General features: G+C 57.5%; 1 protein-coding gene across 3 annotated transcripts in view; it reads left to right on the forward strand.

Moving 5' to 3' along the window:
• Positions 1-11,657, forward strand: part of EXD3 (exonuclease 3'-5' domain containing 3) — a 216,441-nt gene extending 204,784 nt beyond the window's left edge. For all 3 annotated transcript variants that reach the window (XM_071766068.1, XM_071766072.1, XM_071766070.1), the window contains 2 exons: positions 4,259-4,352; positions 10,457-11,657. In XM_071766068.1, the coding sequence (XP_071622169.1) occupies positions 4,259-4,352; positions 10,457-10,773 (411 nt within the window). In that variant the 3' untranslated portion in view covers positions 10,774-11,657. The remainder of the gene's footprint in view (positions 1-4,258; positions 4,353-10,456) is intronic.
• Positions 11,658-12,737: the final 1,080 nt, after the last annotated feature.

Raw genomic sequence — 12,737 nt, forward strand, 5'->3', positions numbered from 1 at the left:
TGGCTCCTCTGTGCAGAGCTCAGCATCACCAAGGCTTTGGGGGTGCAGCTTTCAGGGGTTTAAAAGGAAGCAGCAAAGCTGACTCCATGGCTGTCTGAACTCCTCATCTTCCACACGTGTTGGGCAGCAGCCTATGGACCTCCAGGTGAGCTCATGCAGCCTTCAGCCAAGCTTACACCAGTTCCTGGGATCCTGTTGGAGTCCCAGAAGGGCTGTTCCTGTTGTCTGCTGAACCTGAGTTTTCCTCAAGCTTCTCAGCTTCCTGGGTGGGAGCTGGGTGGAGGCCCTGATAGGGGATGGGATGCTGAGATGGCCCTGGAGCTCCAGTCTGTAGCATCCAGTCCCTCAAGTCTTGAGAGGTTTGTGCGTCACTGCTGGTGAAATCCTCAGCCAGGAGGGCTGGGAGAGGCAGAGATCATCCTAAACAAAAACAAGGCACCAGATGGGCTGCCAGCATTGCAAAAAGACGTTTCACCTGCCATGTCCTCCTTGGCCACAGGCTTGGAGAGCCCCACTGCCTGCCAGGTTCCTGCTGGACAGTTTCTGGGGACAGGGAGAAGCAGCTCAGGGACCACAGCAGTACATGAGATCCATGCCAGCTCTTCTGCTGTGACATCACAGCAGGACATGACATCATATCCCAATCCTCTGGCATCACTCCTTCTATTCTCTGTGTCACAGCTCTCAGTGGTGACATCCCAGAGCGGGCCAGGCTGCAGAGCCTTCCTCTGGCTGTGGAGGCTGCATGGCTGCAGGGGTGACCAATGCCCCTGGTCCTGGGATGCAGCACTTTGGTCAGGATATCCAGAGAGTCCCAGGGAGAGGGGAATGACAGAGAGGGAGCTCAGCTTCATCTGGGATGGGTCAGAACTCCTCATCCTCATCCTTGATGTGGACTTGGCAAGCGGAGCCCAGGGAAGCAGGGGGGATGTCACAGCTGTCCCCCTGCCCCGAGAGCCCTGTCCTGGCCCATCCCTCCTGCAGATCCAGGGTCTGGGAGCGGGGCTGTGCACGGGCTGTGTGGGGGCACCCAGCACCCTCCTGCCAGGGGCTGATTCACACGGGGCCCGGCAGCCGGGGTGCCGTGGGAACTTGGAGCCGCCATGGCTCCCGAGCACCGGGATTGCTTCAGCGGGGGTGCAGCCAAGAGCCATTTCACAGAGGGCAGAGCAGATCTCGGCTGGGATTTACCAGTGACTAAGCGTGTGCTGGCATGGGCTGCCCCAGCGTGAGAAAGGCAGAGCTGCTTCTCCGCCAAGGTGCACCCGCTGCCAGCCCGCGCCCACGGGGACACCCCTGGGCGATGGGACCACGGGTGGCACTGGGCTGGGGGCACGAGGGGGCTGTGGCTGTCCGGACCCTCTGTCCAAGATGAACTCACCCCTTCTCTCCCCCATGGCCCCACTGTCACTCCGGGCACGTGGACAGGCAGGGATGGAGACCCTGCAGCTCCTCATCCCCAGAGCTGGGCTGGGCTGGGAGGCAGGAGCTGCCCCCTGAGCTGGGCACAGGGGCTGGGGGCACCCTCAGGTGTTGCAGGAGAGAAGATGAACTTTTCACTCTTGGCTTGTGACTCCTGCTCACGGTGACTGCACTCCCAGGTGCCACCATATCCTGCTGCCTGACCACCACCAAGATTTTTGTCCTTACATCTGCCCCACTTCGTGGTGGCTGGGACTTATCCTGGGGAAACCAAACCTTCCCAAGGAGGAAAAAACCTATCCCTTCCCCAGAAGAGAGGCTTCCCACTTCCCTGTCCTTGAAACAAAAGCAAGACCCATGCAAAAACCTGTTCCACACCCCCAGGGAGTGACACTGAGATGCAGAAGGTGTGGGGAGCCATGTCCCAGCACTGAGCTCAGGGCCACCACCAGCCCGTGCACAGCAGCCACTCAGCCTGTCCAAGTGGCAGCCTGCCCTGCTCACCTCATCTCTTCTGCCTCATTTTGGCGAGGCATTAAAAAAAATTAATTGCAATTTTTTATTACAGCTAATTGGTGCTGCTGCTTAGTGGCTTATCCAGCTCCTGAGCCCACCCTGTGTTTTTGGGAAGCAGAGGAGATGGCATGGGGCTCAGAGCCTTGAGGCAAGTGTCTGGTAGCCCTGGGCAAGTGGGAAACACTGGGCTTCCCTCAAGCTTCTGGGGCATCCCCAGCCCAGGGGGGTGGATTGCCTCTAGTTTACAATGATGCTGAATTTTAGAGTAGAGAAATTTTCCCCAGCCCCTGGCTCCAGGTCCAGCCTGTGCAGACTGGGATGTCCTCGGGGGGACTGTCCTGTCCTGTGGCATCAGCACCAGCTGCCATCAGAGCTGGCAGGGGCCAGAGCACAGCTCTGCAGGGCAGCAGCATCGGGGTCTGTCCCACTGCTGGGGGTGACATCTGCCCTGAGAGAAGGAGCCCATCTATCTCCTTCCCTGCTCAGCCCTGGATCCAGCTGTGCTCCTTTTCCCTTCTCAGCCTTTTTTGGGGATGGATCTGGCCCAGCTGATGAAGGGCTGCTGCTCCAGGCTCAGCTGAGCCAATGTGGGGCTGATGGAGGCAAAGGTGTGAAAAGGAGCCAGGGAGCCCCACCTCTGGTCATTCCATCCAGCTGAGGCTTGAGGAGAGCAGATCCCATGGCATCACCATAACAGTGTGACCCTCACTCACATGAGGCTGGCACTGAGCATCCAAGGGGCACGTCCTTCCTGATCAGGTAACTCCAGCTGTTCATCCAGCTCTCCAGAAATTCATCTGCCCTCATCACCCTGCCTCCTTGCCCTGGGTACCAGGGCTTGAGCGTGGGAGTGAGGGAGCTGTGCCATGTTCAGGGCAGGGAGGGCACACTCAGTGCCTGTGGCTTGTCCCCAGCATGAGCAGGGAGCTGGGCTGGGGAGCAGGAGCAGCACACAGAGCTCTGCCCCACATCTGGATGAGTCTGAGGTCCCTGATGGCTGCATCTCTGCAAAGAGGGAATTGCTGCAAACCTCCCGTTCAAACCTGATGCAGCAGCTGACACATCACTCGAGTGCTTTTAAGCTCACACCTCGTCCATCCCTCTGTCTCTCTGTGCTTCTGCTCCCTGGGGCTCCCTGGGGCTCCCTGGGGCTGGAGCTTCAGACCCCAGGCATCCCACAGGAGTGGGTGGGGAGTTTGTGGATGCTGCTGTGGAAATAACCTCCTGCTGCTGCTGCAGGGCAGAGCTGGGACACTCTGCTGAGCTCCTTCTCAAACAAATCATCCTCCCCCCCGTCCTCCTTCAGGCAGCTGTATGGGAAGAAGGGGGCATCACTGCACCTCACCATGAACCCAGGGCTGCTCCAGCATGCACACCACAAACCCGCAGAGGCGCCGCCAGTGCCCGCTCAGCTGCTGGAAAAACCTTTTCTGGTTTCAACAGGCTTTGGAGCAAAGCCCCAGGCAGGGAATTTGTTCTGGTCGGTGAGGTTCTGCACCTCTCTCCCTGCTTGGCTTGGGTGTGCAGTGTGCTTAAAATGCTCCGCAAGCAGAAAACAGCCGCTAAAAACAAACAGCTGATGAAAGGTGTTGTGGCACATCCCAGCACCCAGCTCCCATCCCAGCAGGGGGTGGGGAGGGTGAAGCTGTCAGAGCGATGCCTCCGGGGAGATTTAGGGCCCGTGGCTTCTGGGTAAGTGCCTTTGGCTGCTGCCTGCACCCTGTGCTCAGCCCCAGGCTCTGGATGCTCCTGAGTGGTGGGGTTTGGGGAGCTCCTTGAGGGGTTTGGCTCCCTAAGGACCAGGAGCCTGTGGTGCGTTTTGTCAAACCCAAGCTGGGGCAGAAGATGAGGTTTGGTGCTCCTGGTGCTGTGGCAGAGCTGGGCTGAGCAGAGCCAGCCAAGCTCCCAGCTTGTCCTGGGGTCCACATCCATCCTCCTTCTGTGAGACAAGAGACAACAAACAAACAAGTGATGAAGCCATGGCTCGGGCTTTGGGTTCCTGGTCTCAGTTCCTGGACTTTCCTGGCATTGTGTAGAGCTGGGGAGGGAGGAAGGCCAGGGGTGGGCAGCAGGGCTGGCAGCCTAGTATGAAGATGTGACTGAGCACCCTAAAGCTGGGGTGCCACTGCCAAGGAGCTTCTGGTGGCTGGTGAACCCCCAGATTTGTGTCGGGTGCCATTCTGCCACCCCCTCTCAGTGGGACAGACCTTGCCCACTGCTCTGATGTGTGTGACTGAGGCTGCAGGGTGCTCCAGGCAGGCAGGAGCTGCCCAGGGAGCAGAGTCACCATCTCACCAACCTCCTCCTCTTATTTTTCCAGGTGTGCAACTGTGACAAGTACCTAAAGATCCCCAGGGAGAGGATGAAGCAGCTGGTGGAGGACAGCAGGCTGGCACAGGGTGACAGTGGCTCAGGTAAGTGGGGGGGCAGTGATGGCAAGAACTGATGTACTGACCCTTGCTGCCCTGGGACTGTCCCACCCAGGCTTGGGGTCTCAGAGGGGGAATGAGGCTCCCTGACACCGACCTGGTGGTGAGATCATGGCCCAGATTGTCCTGAGAAGCTGTGGCTGCCCCATCCCTGGCAGTGTTGAAGGTTGGATGGGGCTTGGAGCCCCCTGGGCTGGTGGGAGGTGTCCCTGCCCATGGCAGGGGATTGGAACATGATGTTTAAGGTCCTTCCAACCCAAAACAGTCTGGGATTTATGGACCTGCCAGAGCTCTTCCAGCTCCCTTCATGCCCAGTTGAGCTTGTGCACACCAAGCACAGATCCCAGCCCTCTGCCCCGTGCTGTCCTGTGTCATCCATCCATGGGTGCCCAGCCTGGGGTGGTTTGGTGACAAACCAGCAGTGGCTTAAGTGAGAGCCTAAGGTCACCAGCACCTGACTTGGAAAAAACACATGGGCTTCCAAACACCTCTGGCTGGTGCTGCTGGTGGAGCCTTTCTCACCTGCACTCACTGCTGCTCACCACGTTGCTCGCTGTGCCTCAGTTTCCCCATCTGCTTGTGAGGGGAGAGCAGTGTGAAGCAGTGGCTGCCAGGCATTCCTGGCCAGCTGTGGCTTTGCTGGGAATCACAGATGTGGCTTTGGGGATGAGGGACGTGGTGGGGTGGCTTTTCCCATGGTGCCAGCAGGCTGGGAGTGCTGTGCCTCCCCAGGTCCCGGGCATCCTCCCCAGCGGTTCCTCTGGTGAGGGCACTCAGTGTGTGTGTACCCAGGGACCAGCCAGGCCTGTTCAGCCAGTTTGGGAGTATGGGAAATAGAAATGCTGTGAATTGTGTTCAGCCACCGTGTGAGCAGTTTGCCCTTCCCCCTTCAGGACAGGGATGATGGAGCTGGGGAGGGGTCTCACACAACTGTGCTGCTGCTCCTCTGCACAGACTCTTCAAGGACACCCTTCCTCTATCCTTTATACCCTTTATACCCCCCCTTTATACCATGTCTGCAACACCTCATGTCCCCGTCATGCCATGCAGCCTCTTGCTGGGTCCCCTGTGTCCCTGGGATGAGGACCCTGTCTGCTGGCCCTGGTGGGAAACCCACACCAACCATGTCAGGTGTGACCTCACCTGGGGGAATCCTCCAACACGGAGCCATCAGGGCTCCAAAGTGCCACAACATCCTCGGAGTGTTGGTGTTTTGCTGCAATGGAGACGTAAAATAGAAGCTGGGATTCCTGGGCAGGTGGCACCTGACCCAAAGTTAAAACCCCAGGGCACTTTACAGGGGGTCTCCTGTTTCCCCCCAGGCTCCAGCCACCCTGGGGTTTCTGTTTCTATTCAGATTCTGCTGGGGGCTACTGGGATTAAAAGCATGAGCATGTTGTCCCCAGCTAGGTTGTCCCCAGGATGTCTGAACTGAGGTCAAGTTCTGTGGAAAAGACACAATGGAAGAGTGTGATAGCAGTGTCCTGTGGGGACACTGGTGGGATGGGATGGGATGGGATGGGATGGGATGGGATGGGATGTGCAGTCAGAGAAGTGGGTTACTAAGGAAAATCTCAGTCATTCCTTGATTTCCTTCACATTTTCCTTTTGGAGGGGGCTGGTGGCAAGGGCTGTGGCACAGAGCATGGAGTGGGAGTCTGGCACCCACAGCCTCCAGCTGCTCACCCACACCAGACCTGGTCCCTGCTCCGTGGCCCCAGCCCTGGCTGTGCCACCTCATCCCTGCCACCACGCATGGATGAACTCCCAGGACCGTTGCCAGATGCTGCTGCTTGGCAAGAAAATGTCCTTTCCCTGCTCCTGCCTCCAGGCAAAGAGGCTGCCTCCTCTGGGGAGCTTCACCTGCAGGTGGGAGCTGCAGATACTGGGGCAAATATCAGGGGACAGACCCTGCCTGACCAACCCTTGATGTAAGCTCAGAGGTCCCTGAGTGCCAGGGTCTGTCTGCAGGCAGCCTGGGGCTGCTTGTGTTTTGGCTGCAAAATTTGGGCCAGTGCTGCATGGTTTGGGTCCCATATTTTTATGGCAGGGCTTCCAAGTGATGAAAAGCAACTTATTCATCCTATAATAGCTCAGTCCAACTTGCACCTAGGACTTTCCCAGGTTTTAAGGAACATTTTCCCTGACACAGCTGCATTTTCTCTGCATGAGGGCTTTGATGGAAGTGCTGGAAATAGTTTCAAGCCTGGACAGCTTTTGGCCCATGGGATCTCTTTTTCCCAGGGGGATGCTCTAAGCATCAGATGCCTGGAGCTGGCAGGGGATGGAGCAGAGGGAGGCAGCAGCTCTGCGGGGTCACCACGTGGCATGGGCAATCCATGATCACCCTGGAGGCCTCCCAAAACACCCAGGGGGATGGGATGTGTCACAGGCTCTCCTCTGGCTGGCTTCTAGCTTACTCAGTGTGGTAAAAACAGCTGGCACAGGCCCCGGTGCTTGGGGGATGCTCTGTACAATGGAATCCTGTCCCTGGGAAAGGCACAGGAAGCACATTTGGTCTGGTTAGGATTCACCAAACAGAAAAGGCTCCTTTAATCCAAAAATCACCCTAATGACATCTGAAACATTGTGCAAAATGTGAAAATGAGTGGGCATGCTGGAGCCTCCACTCTGGGCTAGAGAGAGGTGAAGGAGCAGGCACAGTGGCAGAGGGTGCTCAGGGAGCAGCACCAGGCAGGGGTAGCACCCTCCCTGATCAGCCAAAACCTGGTGCCCGAGACCAACAAGATCCTCACTGCCCATCTGCTCCCCCAAAGTCACATCCCAGCAGTGCAGGATGAGCCCTGGGCAGCCCGTGGGCATCTGGAGGGCTCATCATGGACGTGATGGCAACTGGAGGTGCCTCTTGCCTTGAGCTCATTCTCCCTCCTCCTCCTCCTCCTCCTCCTCCGCCCTGGGAACCTCTCAAGAACGTGGCCGGGCTGCCGCAGCCCAGGTTGCACAACCCCGGGTCCTTTGTCCTTTGCTTATCTGTTTTATCGAGGAGGAAAAGATAACCGGGGATCTTCAGCGCCCTGCAATCGAGTGCTTTTCTCAGGCTTGTAACTCCTCTTATCGGGTTCCATCTCTCACCGCAGCAAGGTTTCCCAGGCACCTTTGTACTCCAAGAATGCTCCCAGGGCTGCTTGCAGCCTTGTGCAAAGCCTTTGGGATCCGCGCTTCCCTCCCAAACACCCCGGCGTTAATTGCCTCATTAGGGACGATCCTGAGAGCGGGTGCGGGGGGAGCACCGGGGCCGGGAGGCTGCGGTTCCCGCGGGGACAGTGCCAGGTCCCCGGCTGGGACACGCACCCGGCTCCTCGCCCCAAGCCTTTGGGTCTTAGCTGGGGTGACACAGAGGGACCTGGGACAGAAACGGGGCCTTGGGGGCCGGGTTTTGTTCAGAAGTAGCTGGGTCCCCCCAGGGAGTTGGGGTTACCTGATGGTTCCCCAGCAGTGATCCCTGGAGGATGCCCGGGGCTCATGCACATGGGGATGGAGGCTTTCCAGCCTAATCAGCGGTCTGGGAAGGGTTCAGAGGAGGATGGGTGGCCCTGATCCTGCTCTGTCCCAGCTTCTCAGCCCCCCCCCCTGTGTCCTGCAGTGGGGGGGTCCCAGTAACACCGACTTCTGCGTTGCAGCTGACAGAATGGGCTGTAAGGACTACAGGTCACTGATGTCACCACCAAGGTGTCCCCTCAGTATGACCCCTCAGTTCCCTCTCTGTGGGAAGGGGAGGGTGCAGGTCCCCTTGCCCACTGTCAGCAGCCCCTTCTGTGCCCCACACGCCCCCCGTGCCCCCTGCTGGGCTCAGCCCCCATCGCAGGCAGGACCTCACACACATGGAGCTGTGGCTCCTGGCCTGGCTCTGCCTTCCCCGAGGTCTTTGGCACAAGATCCCTTGCCCACCACAGCCCCTTTGCTGCAATGTTCCTCTCCAGGACTGGTGTGGGACTGTCACCCCAGCAGTCACCAGCAGCCACGGGGACCCCTGGGGCTCACACCCCTGGCTCTGTGTCCTCTGGGATGAAGGTGCTGTGGGTCTTTGGGCACCAGGAACCATGCAGGGACCCCAGGGCAGGAGATGTAGCTTTAACAGGGATCTTCCCCACCATCTCAGTGCTGGAAGCTGAAGGAAGGGGATCCCTCCTGGGCTGCCAGCCAAGCTCTGGGGCAGTGACATTTCCTGGGCTGCAGGGGTGAGGTCCCACCACTGAAGGTGGCTTTGCTTAGTCCAGAGAGGAAGCTGGTGCAGAAATAAGTCCCACAGAATCTCCTTCCCATGTTGGGCATGGCAGCACTCGCTTGGAGGACACGTCCATGGGTGGGAACAGCAACATTTGTGCTGTTCCCATGGGATATTAATTCCCTTGGGGGAGCAGGAGCTGGAGATGTGATGTGCAGCACGTGTGAGGGCAGGGTATGGCTGTGGCTTGTATGGAGGGCAGGAAGGGGTCAGGGGATAATCTCAGGATGCCAGGTCAGGGACAGCACCAGGGGATGGGGACAATCCTTGCTGTCTGTGGCACGTGTGGGTGCTGGTCCCCAGGGTGCTGAGGAGCTGCAGGGCTCCATCATCCCCAAGGTGACCTGGGTGAGGGGGAGAGGTGAGCGAGCAGCAAAAGGGCTTTTTATTTTCAAGATGTTTTATAATGGGATTATTAGTTCCCAAGGGGTGTTTCTAATTGATTTGGTAAGGAACTGCTTTCATTTCTCTTCCGCAGAGATGTGGTGGGAATCCAGCCTTTGGTGTCAGCAGAGCTCTGGAAGCTTGGAGCTGAAAAAATCCTGGCATCCAGGAACGATGTGCTGGGCCCCACACACCCCTCACATGCCTTTTACTCCCTCTCTAGGGTATCCTGTGGTGCACAGCATCCTGGTGAGCTGGGCTGCGGTCCCAAGGGATCAGCGGCCGTGCCGGGGACGGCTCTGCCCATCTCCAGGGGGAGAAAAAAAAAAAAAGAAAAAAAAATTCCTTCAAAAAATCCCCACTTTCCCCTAGGAAAACCCTTTTTTACTGTGGGATCTGACCTTTTCCCAGCACAGTTCCCACTGCGTGCCCGGCTGGCACCCTGTGCCTGGCGCCTGGTGGCCCTTTTACCGCGGTGGCCAGGGGAGTGCAGGCATCTTCAAAAGCCCTGGAAAAGAATTTGATGGGAGGGGGAGAAAGGGGTTTTACAAGCTCTTATTCAAAAATGGTCACTTTGAAGTGATGTAGCATTTTCAACCCTTTGAAGAGTCACAATTAGGAGGGGGCTGGTGCAAGCAAGAGGCAGAACTCCTGGGTGACCATCACAGCCTTTCTCTCCCCATTTAACGGATGAACTTTTCCTCCCTGTCTGCCTTTTTCTCACAAGCCCAGGGGGTATTTGGGGGAGCTGGAGGTTTCTCCTCCCCCTCGCAGAGAAGGAGGGGGTCTGCAGTTGGCTTTGCCCACCAGCAGCAGGGTGGCTGATGGAGCGTGTCGAAAGGGAGAGCAAATTGCCCAGGATTCCTGTGGGAGCATCCCGTGTCCCTGCCCCGGTGCTGGCAGGATTGGGTGCAGCAGTGTTGGGCTGGGGAAATGTTTGGGGGGGTTTCAGTGATGGGGAAAGGTGTCCACGTGGCATCTGTCTGTGTCATTTTGATTATGGCTGGATCTCAAAGTCCAAGCCAAGGTGCAGGTCCCTCCTGTCAGGATCCTAGGGGCAGATCCCGAGTTCTGGTGCTCGAGAGCAGGCACCATGGATAGTAGAGAAGGGGAAGAAAGGCAGATTTATGTCTGTGTTATAAACTGTAGAAAAACAAGTGGTGGCCCAGGGTTTTGCAGGGAGTCTGTGGTTCCAGTGCTTGGAGGCACATTCCCACAGTTATTCTCCTCAGTGGTCCAGTCCCTGCATGTCCAGGAGTGGGGCAGAGCTCTCCAGAGCACCAGCCCAGGCTGTGCTGACCCTGCAGGACCCCTTGCCTCCTGCCCAGGGATGCAGGGCAGAGCCTGGACTCCCTGTGGGAATGGCAGGGCCCTCACAAGGGTCATTCACTTGGCTGAGCTCAGACCCACTCACCACACCAGTGGCTGATGATTTATCTGCCATCTCCTCTCCCCACAGGTTGCCCGGTGAGGTTTGTGGAGCCCAGCTGGAGCCATGATGCCACCATGCCAGCCTGTGACACAGCCCAGCCCAGTGACACCCGGCATGGGGAGCAGGAGGAGCAGCCAGGGGGGTCTGTGGCAGGGGGGACAGTCCTGCAGGTTGGCAGCATCCCCCCTGGGGTCCTGGACAGAGCTGAGCTCACTGACTTCTACTGCTGCTCCCACTGTGGGAAGGTGTTTTGGGAAGGATCCCATTTTGGACACGTCGTCTCCCAGTTTCATGATGTCCTTGTCCCTGCTGGGGACAAGCAGGGTATCTATGAGCTGAGCTGAGCTGAGCTGAGCTGAGTGGGGCTGGAGATGCCTCCACAGTGCAATGGGAACCACAGGGGACATGTTCCCTGGTGAACCTGAGCAGGTTCGGGCTGGAGGCTGGAAGGGGCTCTTGTTTTGGGGGCTGGGGAAGGGACAGTCACATTTACACTCATGGCTTGTGACACCCCAAGGATACGTGGCCTCTATGAGATCATTAAATCAGAGCTGGTTGGGAAATGGCCCATTTGCTTTATTCCTGCCTCTCCCAGGCTGGATATGGCAGGAGTAGGGCAGAGTTCTCCAGAACACCCACCAGACCAGTGCTGACCCTGCAGGACCCCTTGTCTCCTGCCCCTCTGCTGGGTCACTCGTGCTATGGAGCTGGGAGCTGCATCCCCAACAGCAGCACCCAACCTCCCTCCAAGGGGGAGGGAGCATCTTTGCTTCCAGTGTTGAATCCTGTGTCACCTCCTGGTCACTTCTAGGCCTTTATCTCCCTTCCACCTCCTTCAATCTGTGAGCTCTTGTGCTTACAGCCATCAGCTGCACTGGGGCAGGCTTATCACCCTAGGGCTTGGTTTAGGAGAAGACTCAGGAGACTCTGGAAGTTCCTGTGTACCTGTGGGCATGGCATGAAATGGCTCCCAAAGGGTCTCATCCAGCTCCTGGGGATGGGGCAGGGAGTGACACCCTGCACAGCACCTCTGTCTTTCAGCTCTCCACAAGAGGTGATGCCAAGGTGAGGTCTGTACAGCAAGGTCATCTCCAGTCATAGACACAGACAGCATCAAACTCCACACTGGACTGGCCTTGAGCAGTGTCCAGGAAGTCATAAATTGTCCACTCTTGAATGGTGGATACACATCAAAGGGAATTAAACCAGCTTTTTAATCAGCCTCTAATATTGTTTCCCTATCTGTCTACTTTTAAAAATAATTTTTAAAACACTTTTAAAACCCCACTGTCTGTGCCCTACTATATGTTTAACATTTATTAGGGCAGTAATGAGCCCTTGGTGGTTTACAGAGCCATTTGGTGGTGCCTTGGTGGGGCTCTACAGGGCTGTCAGCTCCGGTGGGCTGCCCACCCCAGAGCACTTCACCTGCACTCAGCTCCTGCCCCTGCACTGCTCTGGGTGATCATGGAGGGGACCCTGGGATAAAACAGCACCAGGAAGGAGTTTTATCTTAGTTTTTATCACACCAGACTGAATGAGCTGCATCTCTCAGCCTTGAGAAATCACACCCTGCATTGGATATCGGGGGGGGGGGTTCCTCTCCTCGCCTTGTGTGCTCCTGGCACATCCTTCAGAGTTTGATGGGGACAAGGTGTTTGGCACTCAGGCCAGCATTAGTTTACAAATGAATATGTCAACATTGTTCCTCACCAGGCAGGAATGTGCTTCCCTCCCTTCTCCCCCACCTTATCCCCATCCCCTTCCGACCAAACTTCCTTCCTCCTGTAATCTGGAGAGGAAACCTCGCCGCATATTTGACTTGCTGAGAGAAATCAGCCCGGTTTTTCCCTGGTGTGACTTTGTGCCTTGAACTACGGCCGGTGGGACCCCGAGGCAGCTGCTGAGGAGAGAAGGAGAGGAGGAGGGTGAGGGCTGTCCCGCTGCCCAGCCTTGACACGGAGCAGCTCTTCCAGCCAGATGCTCCGATCGTGCTCCCAGTTGCTTGGCTGCCGTTTTCAAACAACCCAGCAGGATTCTGGGCACCGACCCAGAATCTGACTGCAGGCTCAGGCCCTTGTGCCACCCCACATGGCAGAAACGCTGCTCCCACGGGCTGGGGGTCATTCCTGCTGGCCCCTTGCCGGGGGCAGGAGAGGAGAGAGGTGTCGGTGCCACGTGAGGAGGGAGGTTGGCATCGGGGGGATGTTTGCTCCCTGGGAAATACCCCAGGATCCGACCCTTCCCAGCAGCCTGACAATAATGGGGGGCTTCTAGTGCTCACCAGGTGTGCCTGACTGGTGTCCAG

Source organism: Heliangelus exortis, chromosome 22 (genome assembly GCF_036169615.1).
Source record: "Heliangelus exortis chromosome 22, bHelExo1.hap1, whole genome shotgun sequence".
NCBI lineage: Eukaryota > Metazoa > Chordata > Aves > Apodiformes > Trochilidae > Heliangelus > Heliangelus exortis.